The 27889-nt window shown below is 38.7% G+C and overlaps 1 protein-coding gene across 1 annotated transcript in view; it reads left to right on the forward strand.

Moving 5' to 3' along the window:
• The first annotated feature begins 642 nt into the window (after nucleotides 1-642).
• The window catches only part of LOC140240970 (ATP-binding cassette sub-family D member 2-like), a 28532-nt gene continuing 1285 nt past the window's right edge, over nucleotides 643-27889 (forward strand). The window contains exons 1-10 of the mRNA XM_072320747.1: nucleotides 643-1483; nucleotides 4924-5108; nucleotides 5862-6042; nucleotides 6806-6927; nucleotides 21199-21358; nucleotides 22230-22327; nucleotides 23799-23944; nucleotides 25763-25908; nucleotides 26451-26535; nucleotides 27303-27428. Of these exons, the coding sequence (XP_072176848.1) occupies nucleotides 643-1483; nucleotides 4924-5108; nucleotides 5862-6042; nucleotides 6806-6927; nucleotides 21199-21358; nucleotides 22230-22327; nucleotides 23799-23944; nucleotides 25763-25908; nucleotides 26451-26535; nucleotides 27303-27428 (2090 nt within the window). The remainder of the gene's footprint in view (nucleotides 1484-4923; nucleotides 5109-5861; nucleotides 6043-6805; nucleotides 6928-21198; nucleotides 21359-22229; nucleotides 22328-23798; nucleotides 23945-25762; nucleotides 25909-26450; nucleotides 26536-27302; nucleotides 27429-27889) is intronic.

Genomic DNA, 27889 nt, shown 5'->3' on the forward strand with positions numbered 1-27889 from the left:
CCACTTCAAATTGTTATCAAAATTTAAGAAAAAAAAATCCTTTGTCACTTACTTTATTCATACGTGTATGAAAAAGTCTCCAAAATTTTCATTCTTTTATGAAAGTTAGAATATTGTTGGAATCACACACAGCCTATCATGATTTTAAAATCTGAAAATTTATTCGCCCCCCCCCCCCCCCCCACCCCCCATACGTGTAGTTTACTACGAGGCACCTACCACTTGTAATCTGAACCCCTTTAATTCTAATAGGCCGTATAAGTATACTCAGGAAGTACTTTAGTATACATTGTACTTGAAGACGGCGTCTTGAGCTAAAGGTAGTGCACTGGTCTTGAGTCACGAGTTTAGAGGGTAGGCACGGTGTGTATACCGAGCTTGATTGGTCTGGAAACCGCTGACGTTGTGATGCCTGTATGTTGTACACCATCTGCACAGTACACACAACACATAACACACGACGTACGCGACACATGCATACATACAGGATAGACAGCGTCCATTTGCATTGTGTGAACGTTGCCGGTTGCCTTGCACGGACCCGACAGTGAATGTGAACCGGCGTTTTGGAAATTCTGACTGTTCCATGCCGTAAAATCACAGGTTGCTTGTTCATGCATTCCTGAACGAGGTGCATAAATCATGTCTCGATTACTAAAAGCATCAATCCACAGGAACTGGAAGAATCCCAAAGTTATTGGTGGAGTGGCGGTTGCTCTCATCGTAGCCTATCGTGCAAAGAAGGACTGCGCTGGTCTGCTCAATCGGGCAGGTTTGGGCGGCTTGATCGGGCAGGTACCGCTCGAGAAAGCCCGTACCTGTGACGGTGTCAGTGGTGCATCATCATCAGCCAATAAGCAGACCAAGACCAAGGAAAATGACACGAAAACTACTGACTCTGCAACACAGAATAGCGGAGATACTCCTAGTCCAGAGCATGGGCCAAAGGCGAAAACATCAACAGCCGTTGGGAAAGACTTTTACATACGTATCCGACGTCTACTGCGAATTATTTTACCGGGAGTGTGGTCCAAAGAGTTCGGACTTCTGACTCTACATACAGCGTCTCTAGTGACAAGGACGTTTTTGTCGATATATGTCGCCCACTTGGAGGGAGGGATGGTTAAAACTATAGTCGATACGAACTTTCCAGGTTTCCTCCTCCAGATAATGCGATGGCTTCTAATTGCTCTCCCAGCAACATTTATCAACAGTGCAATACGTTTCCTAGAATCAAACCTGGCTCTAGCCTTCCGTACACGACTTGTTGAGCACTCTTACAGACTCTACTTCAAGAATCAGACCTACTACCGCGTCGGAAATTTGGACAGTCGGTTAGCAAATGCAGACCAGAACTTGACAGATGATGTGACCACATTCTGTGAGTCTGTTGCACATCTGTACTCCCATCTCACCAAGCCCGTACTAGATGTTGTCATGATGACATTCGCATTGGTTCGTCTGGCCAAAGAAGGAAATGCCGGTAAAAAAATAAAAAAAAATAGAATAGTTTATAATTATTCTGTATTTTAATACAGAATTATGCAACTGTATATTCTTAATGTATTAAGGAGACAGATGTAAACTAGGCTGGGATGTTGACCAAGAGATCGGTCTGTACATGTATCTGATTATCTGGGATATGTTTCGCGGAGACTGTGTCTGGCTTCACAGAATCCTCTCTTACCTAAAATTAAAACAGAAGAACAGCTGTAATGTCAAAAAATGATAAAAAACTCCTCTGGACAGACAGATTTTTCAGTCTAGGTGGGATGATGAATGCTGGTGCTTCAGGACTCGGGAGTTCTTTCTTCTATAGAGCCTGTGTGAATTTGCTTTGCTACTTGAGAAGCTTCTACATAAAAACATGTACACATATTGTTCATCACTTCAACATTTCTTAATGTATTATTGTACATTTACGGGGGCGGATCTAGGAATTCTGTAAAGAGGGGGGCGCCTTTACAAGATTAAGGGGGCGCACGCCCCCCCCCCCCCATTTTTTTCTCTTAATTTCTTTTGTCTTGAAAAATAAAAAATGAAGGGGCGCACGACCGGTGTGCTGTCCCCGGGATCCACATGCATTTAAGTTTGATTATCTTTTCAGGGGAATTCATATCACTACCCTTGATGAACTATACAGTTTTGTGTTTGAAGCTCTTAATGTATAATACCGCTTAGTGTACATGTACTGTAATGTATGATCCACAAAAGCAGATCTATGCTTACTCACTGTTTCATTTCATTGCCAAACTTCATGTTTACTAAGTATAAACTTATAATGGATTCCATTACTGACAAACATTGATGTAGAGAAAAGGGCCTGCATGTTGCCTACAATACCTATAGATGATAAATACAAGACTGTAGGGGCCTACAAAGTGCTGGCATTTTATGGCTATGAGCTGTAACCAGATTTTGTTTCCCCTTCAGAATGGCTGCCAGATGATGCCCTGACTAGTATATAGGGGGTTCTTTAAATTAGCTGGAATTGATTTACAGTGTATCAGCAACCATTTAATAGCAATCATCCAAACATACAATTTTTAGGGCACATATTGACCGATTCTGTGACGCGCTGTGTGTATTTTTGGCATGGGCAGCGCCATTACTGCGGTGTATCATCCGACCCCCCCTCCTCTCTCCCCACCCCTCTCACGCGCGCAGAATGAAAAACTGATGCATGGTTGTTTTAGCCAATGGGCGTCTCGTACTGAGCGCGCGAATGCTTGCTTAGTGCGCGAACCTTTGTTACAAGTGCGCGATAAACATGTTGCCCGTGGGGTGGGGGAGAACAGGGAGGGTCGGCTGAGACACCGCAATTTGAGCTCATGGCTGCGCCCAGTGCCATAAAATGTCTGCTGCCCTCAACGAACCTGAATCGGTCAATAGTACAGGAAATAAGAATTCATGGACAAACAAGTTTTGCATAGAACAGTGTAATTGTATGATTGCAAGTCATTGACCATACATTTGATGTTTAAGGGTGATATTGTCACAAATTTGCCTTAATTCAGCATTGTTCTTATTAAAGGTGCGTAGTCCCGGTAGTGTAGAGGGCGCTGTTGATGACACTGCCGATCACCATTAGCATTGATACAAAGATTACCGAAGTTGAGCTGTCATCAAGAGTAAAGTGCGTAGGTGACTAAGGTGTTGCTAAGTAACGTTTCCTTCATTGTCCTCTCTGCGCATCGCGCAATCTGTAGTAATGCCAGGGTGCGTGCATATGTGCTTCTTATTATGACATCACAAAAGAAGTTTGCTAAAGCTGTCATCCCCCTCAGCCAAATCATGAGCCAAACTGTGATCGGCCCACTGACTACAGTGGATCGGACTCCTTCGGACTCGGGGGAAGTGGGCCACAGCGTAAGCCCCAAAGAGGAGTCGATGGCATATATGTCTCTATAGGAAACTTGCGCTGTGCGCCCGCGTACGCATTTGACTAAAACACTGGGACCATGCACCTTTAAATCAATAAGTATACATGTATGATGTACTGTGTATTTTTTAGGCCCTACAGCATTGATCGTTTTCACTCTCTCGGGAGATCAGGTACACCGTACAGTTTGTATGTCATGAAGAACTTTTTTAACATTGATGGTAACTTGTGACTCACATTGTAAAGTTATGGTACATATTCAGCTCTGTATGTCATATTATGGAGGGATCAGAACTTGTTTATGCGCCCTTTGATCCCATTGATGTATCTTCTATAGGTGCAATGATGTCAAAAGTCACATGACCTGTCAAGTATTCTTGGCATGCATAACCAAATCTCTCTCATATTTCTTTCAAGCCAGCAATACCAGCAACAACCTTAACATACAATGTTGTTCTTGAATACCAGCATCACTCTTCCGGGCTGTGCTGTGCATGCTGTGCATAACACCAATGTTTACTCTGGAACAACATTACAAGGACACCATGTCTTACTTTACAGTGCAGTGATTGTACTGACTACATGAACTGAGTATACGCTGTTATTTTCGCGAGGGTTTAATTTTCGCAAATTTCGCGAATCACAGTTGGATCGCCAATTTAACAACACGCAAAAATGTCTCCATGCGCCCTGTTAATAGTGCATTAATGTAAGCGTCGGCGTCAATTCGCGAGAACAACATCTCGCGAAAATGTCTATGGCCTCGTCATTCGCGAAAATTCCTGTACGCAAAAATAACAGCATATACAGTATTTTATGCATACCTTGTTTGTTTTGTTTGGGGATGGGGGATGGGTATCAAGGTTACATGTGTTTATGCTCTTTATAACATACCGGTAATATTTCTATGAATTGGAACTTGTGAGACAACTTTGCAAATGGTCAAATTTGTGATTGAGGACCACATCGAGGAAATGAAAAGTATCAGTATTTGATATCCCTTTACAGGAGAAAAGTTAGAGTTTCCCACCTTGTAGAGGATAGGAACAAGAATCTTTTACATCCATTTTAGTTATGGGAAGCAATAGGCCTACAATAGTACTTAAAAGAGCTGTCGATTATGCAATTTCTATTAGATGACAAATTTCAAGTTCAGTTGATAACTCACCAAACACCTCACAAAGTATGTAAAGTACTGGTGTTTATAGTAAACTTAGGTATTTGCTCCTGAATGAAGGGCTAATGCTGATGGGAAACAGCCTTGCATAATTAGACCTGGCTCTGAGTTGGGGGACAGTCTGGGAAAGGCATTATCTTTTGTTCAGTTGACCAGTTCACATGCCACTCTGTTCCCAATTGGAGCATTGGATGAGGGGCTTACCTATTCTTGTGAGGGGCTCAGCCATTATTTGCCCTCACCATGCCATCTTGAGGGAGCCTTCTGAAATTTTGTACAGATTCTCTGATCAAGAAAGGGTACCGGTACAGAGAAGGTGAGGCATTAATGCTACCCGTTCTTCTGCTGCAATATTTCTCTGTAGGTACTCACTTGCCAGGATTCATCGCAGGCGGAATGCTCATCCTTACAGCCAAGATACTGCGGATGGCATCGCCAAAGTTTGGCCGCCTTGTTGCCGAGGAAGCACATCGCAAGGGCCAGCTGCGCTTTGTTCACTCCAGGGTCATCACAAACTCAGAAGAAATCGCCTTCTACTGTGGTCATTCGGTAAAGAAGAATTTTCACAAGAAAGTTTCATTGATCAATGGTCATACATACGTGGACTCACAGTGGGATGCTGCTTAAGTATTCGTATGTACCATGAAGTTCATTACGTCAAATAAATCTCTCCTTATTCATCAGTGAAAAAAAAAAACGAACAACAACTCACATTCTGACACACACAGGTTGTTAAATTTGTATGAATTGATTAACAGAAAGATGGCCATGCACTAATGACATACAGCACAGTGTATGTGTAGTATGATACAGTGAGCGCACAAAATACATGTAGATCAATATGGCATTTTGGTTTGTACATTACACAAAAATTACGTCTTTGTTATTGTGCGATCCAACACTATAAAATGAAAATGCCAACTACAGTATCAATGGTCTTTTCTGTGTTGGTAATGACCTTCAAGAGTTTTCTGGCATATATTGTACATATTAGCCCACCCAAGCTGAACGGCTTAAGGAAGCTACATGTTGATGTACAATGTGTATTGCAATCATTCACCATGCAGAATCCATCGTGTGTTGTGCAACATGCATTGTGTACACATAAACTTTTTCACATCTTCATCTTCTCGCATACTGGTGGCTACATTTTGACCAAACTTGGCAGGAATTTCGAGTTGGGGAGGAGGGGTTGTAGTTTGTCCAAATTGTGGTGGTGCCCTGTGGGGGTTGCATGTGGTAAGACATTAAAATTGTAAACTCATGTAGCCAGATGACACTTTGACTGTCTGATTCGTACAGATTGAGCACACAAACCTGCTGCAAAAGTTCCATTCCCTCAAACGCCAGATGATCCTCATCTTCCGTAAGCGTCTCTGGTACGTGATGCTGGAGCAATTCCTCATGAAGTACATGTGGTCTGCCACGGGGATGATCATGGTGGCGATTCCCATCATGACAGCAGCTGGACCAACCCTGGCAGGTTCGTGCAAATGTGATGGACAACTGACTTTGTACCGTATTCATTATGTGTAGGGATACGTCCATAACAGTTGTAGGTCCATAAACTTTGTAAAAGGTATTTGCCAGTATGTCATTTAGATTTTAAAATTTTGTCTAGTCTATGCACCCTAAATTAAAAAAATCTTATTTGTCGAAATAATGATTGATGATGAATTCTGAATTAGGCAAGTTTGCACAGGTGCCAATTTTTAGACATGTGTTTACTTTGTACATGCAGTACCTGAAACCAACAATCGAGAGCGGATTCAAAAACATTCGTGCCACAAGTGCTCTCATTATGTATGTGTGCAAGATCTATTTGGAACTAGCGTGGCAATTAATGCCTTTTCACATCACATGTAAATACAATAAGTGCCCCTCTTCATTGACAAGGATGTACAGTAGGCCTAGTTGTTTAATTGCATTTTAATTTCGCGAATTTTGCGAACGCCAAGATTCGCGAAATTAAAATGCGCGAAAGTTCTTGTCTACACTACATTGAATGCCAGTGGCAGTTCGCGAAAATTTCATGCCGCGAATATATCATGTTTTACAGTAGTGCGGATGGGTGATGTCTTCATCCTTCAAACATTTTTTTTTTTTTTTTTTTGCTGCTTGCATTGAATTTTATCCATGCATAACAGATTCATCGTAACTCTGAAGACCAATTTACTGAAGTTTTAAGTTATTAATATATAATCTTAATTCACCCCAGAAACATTTTTTGCACTTCACATCCACAGACGGCGAAGAGCTGACGGAAAGTGAGGAGGTCAGTTTGAGGACGCAGAATTTCACCACGGCAAGAGGACTGCTGACGTCTGCTGCCGACGCTATCGAGAGGATCATGTCCTCGTATAAAGAGGTGAGAAGAACAAGGTGATGATAATGTTGATGGTGATGATGGAGATGATGATGATGATGATGATGATAATGATGGTGATGATGATGATGATAATGATGATGTGGTTAATCATGATGATGATGATGATGGTGATAATGACCTTCAACAATTATTAGCAGTTTAACAACAGATCAACCAAAAAGGAAAAGCAAGCTTTTATTGTGTTTGGAATTTTTTCAACCTTGCTTCAGGAAATAAGTCCTACTACCCTGGCTCTAATGAAATAATTTGTATGCAGGAGCACAAATTTTTTTGCTTGTTTATATTTTGTAAGTTATGCTACATTACCCAGATATGCTACATTACCCAGATATGCTCATAAATCACATACAATATTAGGGAGGTAATTTCTATTTCTGTATGAAGCTCTTGTGTACATTCACAATACTTAAATTTTCTCGTATATGAGAAATTATATATGAAGGCATTATGATGAAGAACCTTACACACATACCACATAGACAGTGTTATGTTTATTTCCTCTTCTTTTTTTTGAGGTGAGTCTCTTTAAATGAAGGTGTAGCTAAAATATGCAGAGAAAAATGAAAGCCTCAAAGAATGTTGACTTTGTCATATTGTAATATAGATACATGTATGGAAAAAAAAATGTAGATTGATATTAAATGCGGTGACAGAGCTTACATAAGGTGTAACTTTGAATTTGAGTAACATAGCATAGTATCCAGCATATAAGATGGCTTTTTTTTTTTACCCTTGAAATTTCTGCTAAATGGGATCATCAGTAGTACCAAGGTAATATTAGATTTGACCTCACTATTCAAGATCACAAACTCTGAGAATTGAGTGTGTCATCCCATACCTTTACAGAAAATTTCGAAAACGTAGAACATGATAAAAGTTCGTTACGAGCTGAACAAACTTTGCAGTGCACACTGTTTGTACAATATAAAGTGCATTCACCTCCTCAATCACAAACAACTCAAAAGTTTGTCATATCAATCACAAACAATGAATGTGTAGATAATGTGTACTTTAGTGAATAGGTTTTGGATGTCAAGTCTGAAGATAAACAGCATCAGTTACTAAATCTTAGATGATAATATGATATCTGAGATAGTATGGAAGATTGCATGAAGAAGAAAGAACATATTGTAGTAATATTAGATTTGACCTCACTATTCAAAATCACAAACTCTGGGAATTGAGTGTGTCATAACATCGGAAAGAGCAGCATTTGATGCAGTACCGGTATGTAACAAGATACAGTAAATGTAAGTGCACCATATTATGTGTAATAGTCAATTAATCTATAGCATGCAAAGAGCAAATGAACATTCAAATGATATTCAGTAAATTTACCATTGTGGCATAGTAGTGGAACCCTTCATGTGATTTGTGAGTATTGAGACAATTTCTATGGTTGTGTTATCATATCGCAATATTTGGTTACTATCCCATCATTGATGTACAGTCTGTACAACATAAAATCACATGAGAGACATGAGTGTGTCTGGGAACAGGTGAGGTGCATTTGATGACGGAATTCAAACTGAATTTCATACTCTTATATATTGATCATTTGCAGCTTGTAGCTCTTGCAACAATTTCAAAAGCAGTGGGATGTGGCCCTGGTTGGCAAGACCATTACTCACAAGAAAGATTTGAAATATTCAGGTCCTAATAATATCTTGTTTAAAAATCGCTGATCACCTGGCCTGTGTTTCCCGCAAGAACATCGCTGTATGTGCAGGGATGCCTGGAAACTCTTGCAAGGGCTTATTTTATTCCCCTGCCTATCTTGTACCAAAAGGTAACCGAGCATGCACACGAAGTTTGCTCCAATTCCTCGTCCACATTGAGAACAGAGATGTCCATTCGATGCTAACCCTGAAATATTGAAGGTGTCATCAATGACAATGAAGTTGCTTCATGTTCAGTTTCAGATTGAAAAAAATAGATGGATTTTTGTGTCGACTTCGAGTAACTGCGTAGATTGCAGGATACAAAGCTTTAGTGTGCATATAAGACACCATTGTGGACATATCACACCGTCGTCGTATCACGGAGGTGGAATCCACCTCCCCGGTCGTATCACACTGTTGTAATAAATACGTCCGTCCACATCATTGTGGACATACGTACAATGTATCACACTGTGCTGATTGTGACATGACTCAACTACTCAAGATTGTATTCAGTGCAGTGTTTATGTACATCACAGGTATTTTTATTTCTATGTACATCACAGGTATTTTTATTTCTTTCTTTATTTATTTACACTGTATTTTTTGCCGAGGTCTTAAGCCTAATATTGCAACATCAGCAGACACAGATTTTTCCCATTGAAACCACCAACCCACTGTCTGTAAATCATAGACCCATGTACTGTAACATGCTGTACTCCTGGAAGTTGCTCATATTATTTGCATTACTGTCAGTTTAGAGCTTTATCATTGTTGGTAAATATTTGCTAAGATTTTGACTTTTGCCTCACTGGGTGTTTGTCTTCTTGTTTTTGTTTAAATGAAATCATGGTAAGTAAAATTATTTACACAAAAAAAAAAAATTCTTTTAATATTTTGACTCCTCAATGAACTCTAGATGTCTGCTACCATCTTTGCAGATGGAATGTTGAGACAATAAAAGTCTAAAATGAGTAATATACAATGATTAATTAATTATACCACTAAGTGTTAACATAAATCAAAATCCATTATTTGCAGTCATCATGTTGATTTCATAGTATCAAATATCAAAAAAAAACTAAAGCTCTTGAAAGTATAAGTGTGGATTGAGTGAAAGCAGCAATGTTAGCACAACAAATCAGACAATTGATTCAAAAGTCATGAATTTTCAAATGTCCACCTCAATATACCCACTGTGCATGTACTGTACAGATCTGTATGCCATTGAGAATTATTATCCATACAGAGGATTTTTGGAGCCCAAATACAAGTGTTATTTTGTTGACGTACCTCATAACCTCCGACCCACTTAGAAAGTTTGTTGAACTCGACCAATATTTTTTTGCCGAGGCGACCAATATTTAAAATATTGGACGGCAAGAGGGGGATTCCCCAAAGTTTTTATAAACTGCACCGTGATTGGCTGAGATATATACGAGATGACCTGAAATATGAAGTAAAAACGTCTGTGATTGGTCAATCACGAATTAACTAAAATATTGTTTCTTCTAAAATTCTGTGTTTATACAAACAAATTTCATATATCAATTAGTTGAAATTGTTTTGCATACAATTTTTCAAAATATCACTTTCATACCAGGAAATTAAATTTAGGTTTGATGAAAACAAGTTGCATTTTTTGTGCAGGTGACGATTGATCAGCTCAGCACTACTGCTAGATAGCCCGCGCGCGATATACAAATACATGTAGCCGGCCGCCGCTTGCATAACAATACATGCATAATGTGTAAGTACAGTAGGCCATAGGACTACAGTACTACTGAAGTAAATCTTTCACGATCTACGGTAGATGTGACGTGAATTGTGTCTCAGATCTCGGATACAAGAACATCTAATTCTGGTCTACATTAGCTAGATCTCTGCCTAACAGTAACATGACGGCTACCATGGATACATAGATCACTGTTTTATCAGGGAATGAAGTAGATTAACTTGCACTGAAGAGTGTACCGGTACCATACCCCATGTCAGGATCAAGTACAGTAGTCAGTAGGAGACCATACAGCACTCGGAGACAGAAAGGGTAAGTGAAAATATTCTTTGCTAAAATCCTCTGTAGGATAATAATGATAATATTGGATGTCCTATTTTCAATTAATACAAGGAAATATTGGACTCGCTAAGCAAAATATAGGACTCGTCTTTGACTCGTCCAATATTTGTGCATAGCTCGTCCAATATTTCCTTGTATTAATCTCAAGGCCATCCAATATTATATAAATATGACGTAACATTATAATTTTGATTTCTACCTGGTTTCCTTGAGGGCCTTTAAGATGAGTGGCTGTACACTGCACTGCCATTATAATGAACAGGGTTATATAACGAAATTCCGTTAACAACAAAATAAAAATTCAGGCTGCAACATTATCGGCTTTACAGCTGTACAATTTGTATGTTCTTATTGTTTACTTGTTCGGTTGTTGCGAAATTTTGACATATTGGAAGAAAATTGCCGGTCCTGAGGACTTCATTGTAATGGGAGCCCACTGTACTCGCAAAAGGTTTGAAATAATTTGGCAGCATAATTTGATGTGTCTATCTCCTAAATATTTTGCGCTTATTGGCAACCTTGGACCTACTGTACAACACACTTAAATGGTAAATTCGCCCTGAAAGTTAGTTTAAGTGTGAAATTGAAGCGCAAACAAATAAATAAATAAAATAAAAATGAAAAGGCCAGGACAGTGAAAGTTTGATCTAATTTCTATCAAAACTATTCTAAAAAGTTATTACTTTTGAAGTTGTAATTAATCAAGCACAAAATGGCAACTCCATGATGTATGTAGCATGCGAGCTCCCCTTCCATTTACTCTATGCATAAAATTTCATAAAATCTCTCTATAGATTGTCATTATTGATGATGACAGAGCATAAATTTTTCATACCAGCTTTGTATAGAAAAAAAAAGTTATGATGATTGCATTATAGTATTGTGCATAAACAATTCAGTTTGAAATATCCTTGATGTGAAAATGATAATTTTAGGGGGCAAGCTCACATGTAACAATTTGTGTTTGATTGATTGCAACATAAAAAATAAAATCATAACTTACTCAGTTCTCACCAGAATTTGCTTAAACTTTCACTGTCCTGTTCTTCTAATTGTTTTCATTCCTCTTAATACACAGACTAATTTTCAGGGTGGATTTCCCCTTTAAATGTATTTAGAGATCCCAGCAGGATAATGACCAGATGAGAGCCACCCCCTTTGAATTGTTACAAGTAGAAGGGATTGTATTCAGTCTACAAACTAGTGCATTCCAAAGTCTGAATGGGCTGTCACTGTACATACTTCTGTGAACGACAGTTTAAAGAGGTGTTTTTTCAAAGTGAATCACCATTGCTGGATTGAAACGTTGGTGCCACATGATCAGTTGTTTGGTTTTGCATGGTTATCACTGACTTTGCACACTGATTAACTACTTGTGTTGGGGGGATGGGGCATAGGTCTCTTTCAAGATAACCTTGGCTAGTACAATGTAGTTATCTTGTATCATGAGCGCAGGGAGCAATTAAACCCAGGAGTAGCCCACTGGGGGTGTGCGCACAAATCACGGATATACCCGCATACTTGTAATGCTGATGTGAGCCGTGAATGCTACAACTGCACATAGAATGTAGCAGTTATGAAATACTACTGTTCTTTCTTTGCTTTTGTTTTTTATTGTTGATGTTTTTTTTAATGTGCTGCACTCCATGGTATAACCTTACACGAGCACTGTGTAGAAAATTCAAGGATTCTGTTTTTATAGTAATCTTTTTTTCATGCGTATACCCTAAAGGGCGCTTGAGGCATTACATAAATTGCATGTTTTTACATTGTCCGTCATTTCAACATCCCATTATCGTGATTAAAAAAACAGAAAAATTGCTCAATGTATTTTTGTGGTACCTGCCCCAAGTGTGCTACAGATGTAAATGAGGTACAGAGGTGCTGAGTAGATTCAAGATCCAAGTTCAAAGGTCATTGAACTTGGCTTAAATTATCTTAAATGATTTTTTTAGCTGTATCTCTATCTACAAATAGGATTGTCTAGTGAAATATGATTTGGCAGGAAGGGTAAATATGAGAAGACAATTGTTTACATAAATTGATTGTAGTGATAGGTAAAAAAATCAAAGCCAAAAGTCACCAAAATTTACCTGATCCTTATCTGGCCTTGAATTCCTTGACATTTAAGTAAAAGTCCAATATATGTTATCCAGTGTAAAGGCTAGAGATTGGAAAAAAAAAAAAATCTTTTGTGCAGAGAGAATTAAATGTCTATCCTTGGTAAGTGGTCAAGATCAGTGACTATCAACAAGATATAAGTGAAGAGCCAAGTTCTTTTGGCAGATAAAAATGTATAAATGTACTTTAAAAGTGGATATTTTTGTGGGAGTAAATTTTTCAAATTCAAATTCAAAAGATAAATTTTTTTTTTTGCTCTGGGCTGGGTACGATGAATTTTGTGTGTTTTAATTACCTCAGAATCAAGACATTCGATAGTAGTACATATTGCAAACAAAAATATTTGCGTGTTTTTATTTTCGCGCCAGCTTCTGGTTTTTAGCTCACGTGAGCCAAAGGCTCAAGTAAGCTATTGCGATCGCCCTTCGTCCGGCGTCCGTCGTCCGTCGTCCGTCGTGCGTAAACTTTTTACATTTTCATCTTCTTCTTGAAAGCCCCAAGACCGATTTTCATCAAACTTGGCAGGTAGCATCCCTAGGGGGTTAGGAACTCAATTTGTTAAAATGGGCACCATGCCCCACCCAGGGGGGCCCAAACCCCCCAAAATTAAGGAATCTGTAAAAATCTTCTTCTCTAGAACCAGAAATGATAGAGCTAAGTTAATACTATGAGTTAGTACATTGATGACTGTAGTTTCTAGTTTGTTCATGGCAGAATCAGGGGTGCCCCCCTTGGGACCCAGGGGAGGGGGGTGTGGAGGGGTCCTAATGGGGCCTAAATTATACATTTTCATCTTCTTCTTGAGAACCCCATGACCAATTTTCACCAAACTTGGCAGGTAGCATCCCTAGGGGGTTAGGATCTCAATTTGTTAAAATGGGCACCATGCCACACCCAGGGGCCCCAGGGGGGCCCAACCCCCCCCCCCCCCAAAAAAAAAGAAAAATTAAGGAATCTGTAAAAATTATCTTCTCTAGAACCAGAAGGGATAGAGCTAAGTTGATACTATGAGTTAGTACATTGATGACTGTAGTTTCAAGTTTGTTCATGGCAGAATCAGGGGTGCCCCCCTTGGGACCCAGGGGAGGGGGGTGGGGAGGGGTCCTAATGGGGCCTAAATTATACATTTTCATCTTCTTCTTGAGAACCCCATGACCAATTTTCACCAAACTTGGCAGGTAGCATCCCTAGGGGGTTAGGATCTCAATTTGTTAAAATGTGCACCATGCCCCACCCAAAAGCAACTGGTGTTTTAAGGAGAATAAAGTATTTAATTAATGATCAAACTTTAATAATGTTATATAACATTTTATTTTTACCATATGTAATGTACTGTAATATTGTATGGGGCAGCTGTAGCAAAACTAAATTGAACACAATTTTTATTCTCCAAAAAAAGGCTCTTCGTATATTGACACTCAAACTTCTTGGCTCACACTGATCCCATATTTTATCGCCTAAAAATTCTAAAGGCCCATGATATACATTTATATCTAACTGCCATATTTATGTACAAACACACTCGAAATTTATCACCATTCTTTCATAATGCCTTAGTAACCAATGACCATATTCACTCATACCCAACCCGTCGTTCCCAAGATTTTCATTTAAGTAATCCAAAGCTTCTACTTGCTCAAAAGTCGATCAGACATCACTGTCCGGATACATGGAACACTCTTCCTGAGGAGTTGAAACAGTGTACCTCCTTGTTTTCATTCAAAGCAAACTTAAAGAAGCACATTTTATTACAGTACTTCAAATACGAACTAAAGACAAATAATTTATATGACTAATGTTGGTCTCCCGATAGCAACATCGCATATCGTTCCCTCTTCCAACAAACCATTTCTATTATTCTAAATTCCAGCCTGTCTGCCCTTGTGCATTTTCAAGCACTTGCATGCATATTTACCACCATCACACATCAGAGTTTATTTCCCCTGCTATCTTCGCAGCAGAATTTGTACTGTTACGAATCTAGTACGTCCCTACCTTTTCCTCGGGCCAGCCATCTTTTCAAGCTATGCTTACAATGGCGGCCCTCTGCATAATCGCTTCTTAACTACCCTATATTAGATATTGATAGAGGCAAGGCTGAGAGGTGTCTCTGAACACTAATATGGATCCTTGATGCATTGTACAATTGTTGTTGTAATCCCCGCTGCATAGACATGCATACAGTATATTATATCATTAATTTCCTTTTATATCTTTGTTTATGCAAGTCAAACGACCCTGTTCTGAATTTACTTTGTATATTTCCCACATGTTCATGATTATGTACCTTATGTATATTGATTTGCTGATTGATTTTATGATTTGCAGAAAATAAAAGTATCTATTAATAAATTAAAAAAAGAAATCTAATGAGGTAAAACAGTATGATAAAGATAAAGATAAAGATAAAGATATACATATCTTTATGTGAAAATCATACATGTTTTTACCTCATTAGATATTGAGAAACCTATCATGCACATCTTATGAAATTAGTGAAATAGATCCATGGAAAGATGTTAAAGTCACTGTTTTTTCTCAATTTTTGGATGAAAAAAAAAAAGTCCTTCACTGCGTGAACGCGTCCAGATAATAGAGATTTCCAGATAAAAGGAGGCCTGATAATCGAGGTCGAACTGTACAAGTAGTTCATAATGTACTGACAAAGAAGTGATACTCCTACAATGTACACTGTATAATTCTGCAGAATCCTTCGTTATGGAGCATTTGTATGTACAGCAATGCTCACTGACACTTTATTTCCCACCTCAAAGTAACTTGACTATTTCTGTACAAAAACTAATTCCGAGGGATAAGCAATGTTAATGCATTCTCTACCAACTGAAGATGCCATGGGATGTGAACTTTGTTAGTTGTTCATTATGAGACAGTGTGTAATGATCTGCTACAATGTACGTATACGAAGTTTGTTCCAGAACAAATCTTTATGTGTAAACATGATCTAGTTACCATATTGGAATAAATCATAGTGTACTCAGTGTGCAGGTCGGTGCCTCTCTAAAATAGTTTGCTTTAAAATCAGCAATCATCACCAAGTAGTTTCTTTGACAGGAGCTTGTCCTATGAGTATCCCTTCAAACTGACCTTACCTTAAAGGGTATGTACAGTTCTGGTTGAGGTGAGGATTTAGCTTTTAACGTTTTTGTGAGATAATCAGAAACCACTCTATGAGATGTCAAAGAGCATGCAATTCTAAGGGGTATCAAAAGTTTATTTGATGAAAATCGGTTTGGAAATGGCTGAGATATACAAAAACAAGGTGAAACAAAGAGATCCTAATAAAAGGCGAGGCCTGTCTCCTTTTATTTTTATCACTTTTTTGGATATCTCGGCCATTTGAAAATCAATTTTCATCAAATAAACTTTGAATCCTTCAAATTACATGCTCTTTCATATTTCATAAGAGATTTCTCATTATCTCACTTAGGAATGTTCAAAACAATAATCCCCACCTCAACCAGTGCTGACTGTACAGTCCCTTTAAAAGCAGTACGCTTGTGGTTGACCAGCAGAAATTCTACCAAAGACTTGAATAAATCATCAACTACAATATGAATATGATATGTCAAAGGTAACAAAATACACATTGGAATCACATCCAACTTGTAGGCTTAAAAGCGCTTTGAATTACATGTACACTCGGTTGAAAGCAAAAATCCTTCCCACATTCAACTTGAGTCCAGGATGATTACACCTCCGATGTACTCAAGCAATAACAGTTGTATCTTTTTTCTTTCTTTTTTTTTTTTGTGAAAGAAAAGTTATAGAATATGTGAGTTTCACATTTGTATTTTTACCGAAATAAATGAGCATGAAGTCATGGCTTTTCAACTTCCCAATAGGATGTACATTATGTATGTACCATTACAGCTGTATACATTAAACATTCTGCTTGGTGTACTAATGATTAGCAACTATAAGCAACTACTAAAGCCATGACTTCATGCTCATTTATTTCGGTAAAAATACAAATTATCATTATCATTATCATTACAACTCCCCCTTAAAAGTTGTTACCACCAACTTTAGACCATGCAGCAGTGATGATTTAGTCTTTTTGACCTCACCCATGTCAAATTAGGAACTTGAGTGAAGGTTTGTGAAACAGTGATATCATCACTTCACCAATATTACTGTTTCCAATAAATTACGAAAACACATTCTGTGAAACTTCAAAATTCTGTTCAAATGTAATGATCCTTGCATTGAGGTATTTTTATTGCAATTGATTGACTAATTGCCTTCGATTGACTTGAATGAACACCACATTTCGGTTGAATGATAGCTGTGATAAAAATCATGGGCACACATACCTGGGTGTGATTTGAGCCCACAACCTCCTGATTGATAGACAGGTGTCGTGTCTACTAGACTACCAAGCTTTCACCTGCTAGCCAAGGATGCCTCCAATCAAGGAGGTTCGAGAGAGTGGAGTCACAACTGTCATATTTCCTTTGAAGTCACGTTTGATGCCGCCACTCGAAAGTATTTGAAGCATGTGGCAAACTGGATCTGCCGCGCAGATAGGAAGACAATTGACTCATGTCTCATTGCATAATCATCAGCCACTTTCTAATGAAAATATGTCTTTGTGATGGTAATTACTTTTCGCCATCCCTACTTATAAAAGATAGGTGATATATAATGGTAAAGACACGGGGATGCGCGAATAGAAATTGCGCAAAAAATGATGAAATGAAAATGAAAATTACTCGACTGGCCGTGCCCGGCCACTAATTTGATGTATCTATTAATATAGAATTATACTCAAAGATTATTCCATATCAGTTTTATTTGGAGGAATTAAGTGGAAAAGTGATAAAACCGGCTTTCCGGGAGGGTACAGTTTTAAACACTTTTACATGATACAGCTCTGATTTACACTTTTGCACATATTTCTTGAAGGGATTGGCCTTTGTTTAATGAGCTTTATCATTAAGTGAGATTTCGTTTCATTTAATAGATAAACAAGCAAAATGTAGCAAACATTAAGTTAACGTTCAAGATAAATCTTCAGATTGCTCAGCAAGACGGCGGCATCAAACCCCGTCACCAAAGGCACAGATGCACCTGTGGAATTCTTTTGTACATCAATAGAAAAGTGACAACTGTTTGAATAATTACAGCCAGTTGGAACTCCATCTCTTAAACCTCCTTGCTCCAATTCACTTAAAGCAGGGAGGTGTTACAGAGATGGAGTGGCAACTCTTCGTAATTCATGCAAACGCATGTTTGGGTTCAAGGCGTTACAATGGGATGTCTAGCATTCCATTACGCTTTGAAGTCATGCTCGGCGCCGCTCTGGTTTGCAAGAGGAAGTTGGGAGACGAAGAGCGCATTTCACCTTTCGTTGAATTACAAGTTCTATTTCACCGTAAAATTTTAAATGAAATAGAAATGTCTACTCGAATTGATTTAGAATAGTTTAGGACAGTATTCAATATTATAAACATGTATTTCTAGTTTCTTCGTAATGCGCAAATCAAAATGAAATGAAAATTAGGCCCTCTTAAAAACCTAATATTTTTTATAATGCGCATATTTGTGCATGTTAGTTTTTTAATCTTTTAATCTGGGATATTTTGATCTTTCAAATACAGTACTCCGCTAAAGCGTATTCCAGCGTGCTTTTAAACTATTTGCTGTTAAATTGTTAGTTTTACACTGCATTTTGGTTCGCTGCTCCAATTCAAGTTACACAAATTCATTGTTGCCATCACATTGAAAGAGAGAGCGAATTGCAGTAGGGGCAAGTATTTCTAGATGTGAGAGCGCTAGTCCCGATTATTGATGCTCTCTTTTGTCAAAGCACATGGGTAACACCTGTAGTTGAACGCATAACTTCTCGGCGGCGCCGCGCATGACTTCAAAGGAGAGCAGTAGTTGTCTCTCCTTCTCTAGCACCTCCCTGCTTAAAGGCAGTGGGTACCATACTGCATTTTCATTATAAATTATCGTTTCTTGCATCGAGTTGGGTTTTATTATTGCAATTGATTTACAAAGAAAGAATCAGAACCTTCACTGGCTATTTGGTTTTAACAGGCAGGAGGCCCTTAGTTGGTTCCAGGCCACCCTTTAAGTACATACCCATGATGTGTATCATGGGTATTACTCAAAATCACTGAATAATTGATGTTTATTTTTACATTGATGAAGGGCAATTTGTCTGTCAATTGCAATTCGTAATTCTATACATTGTACCTGTGTTCAGAGACTGAAGATCACATTATACAACAGTGACAGTATTATGCCATACAATGTAAATCAACATAAAGAGTCTGTGTGTGTATATATATTTGGAAACCCGTTGAGGACCGGCTGGTTTTGCTGGGTTCTATAACTTGCATTTCCCATAGACACCTGCCTGAGTATACTCAGGACTAGTCTTCAACGGGACTAGGCCTAGTCTTCACCTGCGGTATGATTACATGATTAGTCTTTTCTGTTGTCCTGAGTGTGTGAGGGGGGGGGGGGGGAAATCACTGTTTTAATGACTTTCACAGTCTTATAGTGTATGATAATCAGTGTACCCAAACACGGAAAGATGAGAGATATCGATCAGTGATGCCTGAAATAAGGAAGGAAGAGGACAAATGTTTGGATTGGTAACAAAAGAGGAGAGCATCCTCACGAGGAAGATGCTTCTAGGTATCTCATTTGCGCAATTTCACGAAGGTACATACTACATGTAAATGTGAAGCAGAGTCCATGATGTTATAATTCAATTCATTCAGAATTGAATGGTACAATGTACCTTCAGCCAATTAAATTCCACCAAGTAGGTAAACGATGCTCGGCATCACACGTTGATGCCATGTTTTCCAGAAAGTAAAACACAGTATTCATTTCCATAGATAAATCATAGGACCTAGCTACAGTTGTACCATATAATGTGTGACAGTGTGTACACAATATTTGTGGATAAAGGACTGCATTTAATATTTCCCATGCACTAATGCAAAGCAGTTGGTAATATACAATAAATTACGTGTGGAAATGAGTGTGACAGCATGGAAATGAGATTTGCCCATCTGGTCTCAAGGATCTTATGTTGAAGGCAGCTTGGCTCATGAGCCGCCTTTAATACGAGGCCAGTACAATTGCCCAATTGTTACTAGTATAATACATTCACCAGGCATGTACAATTTTGTTGAATCATACCCATGTTGTGTAGCACAGTGTGCAGAGCATAGTCTGCAGTTGATGTTGAATTCAGACCCTGAGATTAGAACATCCATGCATACAGACTTCTGTCTCACATCACCGTTGTACAGTTAGAAGAGGATTTTTGTCAAAAAGTCAGCGTAGATGTTATGACTTATTCATTGTCTGATAATTGGGAACATCTCACTCCCCTTTTCTCTGTTCTGCAGGATGGTACTCTGTGAAATAAACACAACATCTGTGATACATTTTAATGTGATAAAACCTAATCTACCTAGCACTAATGAGAAAGGCTGCATATTGTGCCCCAACAATAACCTTTCTGTGGAAGTGCATGAATTAACATGGCTGACACGACTTCAGTCATTTCAAGCGGACTTAAAGGCGAAAGCTTACAATGAAGGCCAAACATAAGTGTTCTAGTGTGTTATACTCTTTGTTCCTACACTCGTATCAAAATGACATGGAATATCATAAAGCATTCTTGACAGCTGAAAGCAAATGGTCCATAGTTCTCCCAAAGTGTTGTACGATTACCAAGACTGTACTGATGCTCCAATTACTGTATCTCACTACTTTCAAAAATGTTTAGTGTGCCAGTATTGAATTGAGTTTTGTTAGTTTGTTTGCTTTGCTGGTTTGTTTTTTGAAACACTGTTCGTGCCATTCTCTTTTTTAAGATACCGTACTTGGAGGCATGACATCTGTACAGTCAAACTTTTTCGCTGTTGTTTTCAGTTGCGATTGCCTTCGTCTCTTGCATTTGGAACTGGAATTCTCTGTAACTCCAATGAATTCCACTTGTCATAAAAATGTGTTTGTCATAAAAATGTGTGTGTTTGTATTCAAGTCATAGTTACTAGTACAAATTTGTTTTCTTGTACCTCCTCTTCTACGCAAATTCCTCTTCATCTTGCCCTTTATTCTATTACACGATTATTGTCATCATTCCTTTATAGTAAATGCAAAAACAACAACAACAAATAATAATAACAAATAAATAACCCTGTAAGTGCCAAGCCTGATATCTACAAAAGATCTGCCATAGTCTTGTAAACCAGTGTAAGGAAATGTAGGGTGGCACTAAATAAAAGAAAAGAAAAAAAAAACTGTCATCAGCATTTCTTATGCATAGATCGTTCTGCAATAAGTACAGGTGTTCATCTCTTCTCTACCCAATCTCTCTCCCTCTGTCTTCTATCCCAGGTGACCGAGCTAGCTGGTTACAGTGCCAGGGTGTCAGATATGCTGACAGTCTTTGAAGATGTCAGCAAGGGACACTACATTCGCAACAAGGTGACTACCAATGGAAAGGTCAAAGGTCAACTGGCACTCAAGGAGGGAGCATCGTCAGCCGACCTCAGGGGTGAGATGAGTGAATACACTGTATTCTCATTCAGCAGTTGCAGGCAACCCTAAGCCTACAGTTTGTATGGCTTCATATTGTTACTGTCTTCAAGTAAAGAAGTGGCTGCAGGCATAGTTACTGAAAAATCATATGCAGTTAAGATATGCCATGAGCTCAATAGCATCACAATATTTTCTGTCATATCAACAAGTGTTATTCTCTGTGTATGACTGTTTATATCCCTTCTACTTGCAAAATGATAGCAATGAGTGAGAATAAGATTATAAGCATTACAACCACTTCTACTTACTCTTTGCAAGTGTAATGAATGTTTAAGTTCGTGTCTACTGTCTCTAAGGTTTATGTCACAGATATTATGACTGCCTTCATCATTATCAGCTCATGTCATTATGAGGATAATGTTTTGCAAAAGCTGAAATTCAGCTTATTTGTCACAAAGTAAATACTGTATAAGCTTTATTTTCACATATCGGTATATTTTCGCAATTGAAGGGGTCACAGATATTTTCGCGAGATGTTTTCGCGATTTTGACACCGAGGCTACCATGAGTGCTTTAACGCCTGTCAGTTCTACATATTTTCATATGTTGTTAAATTCACACTCCAACAGTGATTTGCAAAATTTGCGAAATTAAACCCTCGCGAAAATAACAGCGTACACAGTAGCAGGGGTGTTTTGCTGTCTGTGATAGTATGTATTACACAAATGTTTCCATGAATGTTATCAGCATTGATCACCTGAGTGAATTGATATCCCTCTATTTCTTGCTTCTCTGTGCATGCTGCAGTTTAGGAGAAATGATGAATTTCTCTCACATGTTTGTTTCATTTCTTTCTTTCTTTCTTTTTTTTCTTTTGTCAAAATTAGGTGAAGTGACAACCACAGACTCTGCCCTGATCATAGCTGAGAATGTGCCCATCATTACTCCCAACCAGGATGAAGTCATTTCCAGCCTATCACTTCAGGTATTAGCGTCTCTACTCAGCAGCACGCAGCTGCGGTAACCCGTGACAAGGCAAACTCGTCTCACACATTCAGGATGTAGGAGGATGAAAGGGGGGAGGGTGGGAGGGATGGGGGGTACATCATTGCCCCCTCTTTCACCTTTCTGTCTAATAATTTACAATTCCTCTCCCAATCCCCATCCCCACCCTTTGATGATTAACTCTGGCATTGTTCTGTGTACACAGAAGTGACACATTAGTTAGCACTGTTAAAGATCTTTTGTCTCAAATTTTGCAGTCAGATAGATCATAGTGGGATTGCTCAGAGCCTCTATATTTGATTGGAACCAATTGTTAGTGTTGGGGGGGGGGGGGGTGGGGTGTGTGGGGAGCTTCTACAGAGAATTACAAAACCCACAAAAAGTCGCCAACATGGATTTTGAGGGCAGACTCTGAAAGAGCAGACTTTAGGCTTGAAAACAATGTATAACTCAATACATATGAACTCTCCTAACCTATCCAGATATTGGAAAGAAAGCACACACTCTGGAAAAGTGTGTACCTAGAAAAGAGGCTCTGAAGTAGAGGGTCTTTTTAAGCGCTTAATTTTCCCAAGCCTTGTTAGCTGTGCAATGAATGGGACAAAAAACAGGATGTTATGTAAACTACCATAGTAACAACAGTGAATGTATTATCAGATTAAACTAAAATTGAGCATGTTTTATTAACACATTCTATCCATGACTAATCCCAACTTCAAAGCAGTAGCATCATCCTTTCAAAAGTAATCAGAATTGAAAGTGAAGTGTGAAAAGGATTTTTAAGAAATGAAAAGGGGCCTTTAAGCCATACCTAATCTTATCTACAAAAAAAAAGTGTTCTAGAAAAACTGCTAAAATCACAATTTCCCATTAGTTTTATGAATAATGTAGAAGGACTGCTCTTTCAGAAAAAACATGAATAACTCAAGATTGACTAGGTTGACCCGTTTCACCTATTTTGTGTCCTCGCATAACATCAGGGTGTGCAACGTATTGTTGGTTTTGTGATGCACGGTCACATGCAAATATCTCCAGATGATATGTTGGTCATCAAAATCATTACTTCCATATTTAACCAGGTGTACAGAAGTTGATTTTGGTACAACCCACTTTTTCCTTTCACAGGCGTTAATCCCTGTGTGCATAAATATGAAACATTCCTCTACATTTTATAAACGTTTGCATAATGAGGAGCCCACTTCATGGAAAGGTTTAAGCAATTCTTACAATTAATGCTGTTTCTGGAGGTTCATCTTTCATGCCGACAGTAAGTTGTTGCCTAGCTGCTACCATAGAGAGTGCAAACTTGTAATGGCTGTAAAGTACTTTATGAGACAGGACCAGGTAATAAGCCGTTGTCTTCATTAAGCATTATGTCACGTGTGAAACCAATTGAGACTTATTTCTATCCAAAAGATAATGGCTAAAGTGTCTCCATATCTTGATTTCAGGTGTCCCCTGGCATGCACCTGCTCATCACCGGACCCAACGGCTGTGGAAAGAGCTCTCTCTTCAGGATCCTATCTGGACTTTGGCCAGTCTACCGGGGCAAGCTGGTCAAGCCTGACCCCCACGACATGGTCTTCATTCCTCAGAGGTACCTCCATCCCCCCCACACACCTTCCTTTGTGGTCTTTTTTTGGCAAGCCACTCAAAGGATAAAGTTCTTAATCATCAATGCAGTGAAATCGACACACATTGTTTCATTCAAGGCACACTGTTGCTTGTGCACATCATGTGTGTTGCAAGGGCAGGCATTAAACCCCCATACAAATGTTGTAAAAAAGGCAGCAATAGCAGTAATACATTGCAGTGATCATGAATAAGACTTGCTTTAGCAATCAGTCTTGGTTTCAGGATGATCTGATCAGTTCTTTATAGCAGTTGCTATGGTTTTAAATCCCTTCTTTGTCCCACATACAATTTGGTATAGGTCAGCACACTTCAATACACCCTTAATTTGTAAGTCCTTTTCTTCTTAAGTAGCTTTCAAGGAGTTTCATTTTGTTTTTATTTCAGTGCATCAGGAACAAAGTTGAGGATATGATTTTAGAGCTGATAATCTCTTCTTTTTCATATTTTACTCAAACAAGGACATTTTGCCGGGCAACGTTTTTCTTGTTTTATAGTGCAAGGTCACATCAGTATTCTTGTTCTGACCAGCCTACAATTTGTGTCTGGGAAGTTGACCCATCGGCATTGTGCACAGCCGCTACGTTGAGTTCATATTGCACAAACTGACAAAGCATACACATACACATGATCAAAGTACTCATTGATCGTCGACTACATTCTTCTGTCAGCACTGTAAGGAAGAGATGTTAGGACTGGGTATCTGCAGTCGACATGAGATGCAGTATTTGATAACTATGTGGCACCAGCTAATTTTAGTACTGTGCCCTGGGTTACCGAAAAAATTAGTAAATGTAATAATCTAATGCTTTATGCAAGAAGGTTTTGTTGTGTTAGTAATCTTAATGCAACAATAAATGAATTGCAATACATCAAATGAATCCCATAATTTAATTACTTTAATTACTCCTCTCTCAGATTAAAGTACCAGATTGTGTAATGCTAATGCCCTGCTGCTATGGTAGCAGTATAGGCAGTGCATTCATGTGCAGCTCAGCAGCAGCAGCAGCAGCACCAGACCACACTGCATTTACAGTCTGCAGACAAAAACGAGTAATCACAAGCCAAGTTTGTAGATTAAAATAGTCTTTTTCTGAATTACTGTCCAATAATATAGTTTATTAAATATTCTTTTAAATATTAGAAGAATTATTGATGCTACACTATGCAATCACTTTAATAGGGTATGACAGTACCCCAGTATAGGGCATGCTGAATCATGTATCAAATTTTAGCCAACAGCCCCTTCAGTTGTCAGGTAGCAAGCTACTAAAGTTCATAACAGTGTGTTCCTCTCAGAATCTCTTGAACCCGCATTATTGAAAGATGCATATAATATGTACATAGAAACCAGTGAAACTTACAATACCAGGAAGTATCCATAGAATTTCATTCAGCAGTACCTCTTGTACAAAGAGGAGTATTTCTCTTCCTTGCAACTCCCATCACCCCATCAACTTGCAGAGCTAATATTTTGTGACTTGCAAGTGGAATGTTATACCATAAGGATGGAAATTTTGCTGTGTTAAAATTTTCGCACACTTTGTTGTATGCAACATGAAACTGTGCAGAAATAAAAGTGTGTGAGTATTTTTGCTTGTTATATGTAATGATATTTTATCTCGTTGTTTCTTGGAATAAAAAATACATGAAATTTGCTAAACCCGGCTTAGCAAGAAAAATTACTCATGTGAAAAAGTTTTCACTTTTACAGTACTCTGGTAACAGTAGCATCAACCCATGGATTAACAATGCTTTCTCCTTCTCTGTATGTTATGCAAAGACCCTATATGTCTCTTGGCTCACTGAGGGACCAGGTGATCTACCCTGACACCCCCAAAGAGATGGCTGGAAAAGGGATGACGGATGCAGACCTGGAGAACATCCTTGGCATTGTCCACCTCCAGCACATTGTCACCAGAGAGGGCGGTATGCATTTTTTTAAATATTGAAAGGAGTGGATGTTGTAATAATTTCAAAAGAGATGTATTAGTAAATACAATTTTAATGCCTGATTGTGGTTGCAAATCAGTATGCAGAGAGATACTCACCTCAGAAAATAAAGATGATGTGAAAAAGTATGCAGAAATGGTGCATTATTTAATCAGCGTTGATATACGTGGGAAAATTTTTAGCAACACCTGCATACATAAAGCTTGGAAGGGGTGGTTAGATTCCCAGTTACTCGTTAATCGGGACTTAGCGCTTGCTTTTTATCTCTCATTGCCCATTCAGGCCATTCGTATCTTTCAAAGTTTGGTGGCCCAAAATAGAAGGAAACGTAACAATCCATTTTGAATCTTAGTTGCCCAATTGGGTCACCAAAAGATAACCTTTCGGAAATTTGGTGGCCCAACATCAATTTTTAGTGGCCCTGGACCACTGGGCCACGGCTAATGTTGAGCCCTGTCAATGTGCCTCAAAGCCATGCTCATTCCATCGCTTCATGTGTCTCGTCATGTCCGTCTCAGGTTGGGATGCAGTGAATGACTGGAAGGATGTGTTCTCTGGAGGAGAAAAGCAGAGGATGGGAATGGCAAGACTCTTTTACCACAAGTAAGTCAGAGAGATGAGGGGCGTGTCTCCATCTCATGTGGCACAAGGATTAGAATTCCATCATTTTCTGTCTAGTGGTCTTGAAAGATAGTTTATCATTGAACAGGAAAAAAAAAGATAGAAATAATATAAAGCATCTGTATGTATGAAGAATGATTTTTTTTTTCTTCTGTATTAGCAATGTCTTTTCTATCCTTGGTCCTATCTCTGTCTGTCTGTCTGTCTCTGTTACTCATTCCCTTTCTGTCTTTCACTCTCTGACATTATTTAGTTATTGATACTCTTGAAGTAGTTGCAAGCATGGTTATAAATTCTGTAGTTGTCAGTGCTTCATTTGTTGCTAGTGTATTGGCTTGTGCATTCATCAGTGTTTCTTTCTGTTTGACTTTTACCATGTGTGTTTAGACATGACGATACACAACAAATGTGTGTATAACCTTCCTTATGACCACAAAATACTGAATAAATCAACGTAAAAAACACTGTAAAGTTCATGGAAGAACCATCTAAACACCACAGCATGGTGGAAAGTACACTCCAGTCCAAGGCACCTTGAAATGATTTGAAGTACTATAAAGTGCAATATCCAATCACACATATTAAACATTGCACAGCTCACTTGTCTACCATAAGTACCGGTACATACAGTGTAAAGTAGGTGGTGACTGGTATCTGCAGTACTCCATGAGGTCAACACGTTTCCCAGCTCTCTAGGATGGCCAGCAGGGCAGTCAAAACTGACCAGATTATTTTTGATGGTATTTCAGACCCAAGTTTGCCCTCCTGGATGAGTGCACCAGCGCTGTGAGCATCGACGTTGAGGGGAAGATTTTCCAGGCGGCCAAGGATGCCGGGATCATCATGCTGACCATCACCCACAGACCATCCCTCTGGTCAGTGACATCTCTTTTCTGTCTCTGGTCATTCATAAGCTTTATAGTCAGTGGTCAATTGACATTCAGTGCCGGACTTTAAGTATAAAAAATTTTAAAAAAATTTTGATTTGAGTGAATCACATCTGTGCGTGAGTTGGCAAGAATCATCTGACTGTGACAACATTCTGGAAAAGACTAGCAGTAGAAGTTACTTTGCACTCGAAAATAAGTAGATGTGAATACTTTTCAAATGAAAACAAATTGACAACTTCTTAATGCTTGATTGCGGGTGAGATCTGCATGCTTTTGCAAGCAAGTCATTTTGAAGTTGGTCTGTTTCTCGTGAAATGAAGTACCAAAGTGTGATGTCATAGCCACTCATCACCATGGAAACTAGTTCTAAACAACCTCACATAGCCCAAATTTCCGGTGAATACAATGGTTGCAGCAGTGCTAGCTCCCATTTCCCAGATATATTA

This window comes from Diadema setosum, chromosome 2 (assembly GCF_964275005.1).
Source record: "Diadema setosum chromosome 2, eeDiaSeto1, whole genome shotgun sequence".
Taxonomy (NCBI): domain Eukaryota; kingdom Metazoa; phylum Echinodermata; class Echinoidea; order Diadematoida; family Diadematidae; genus Diadema; species Diadema setosum.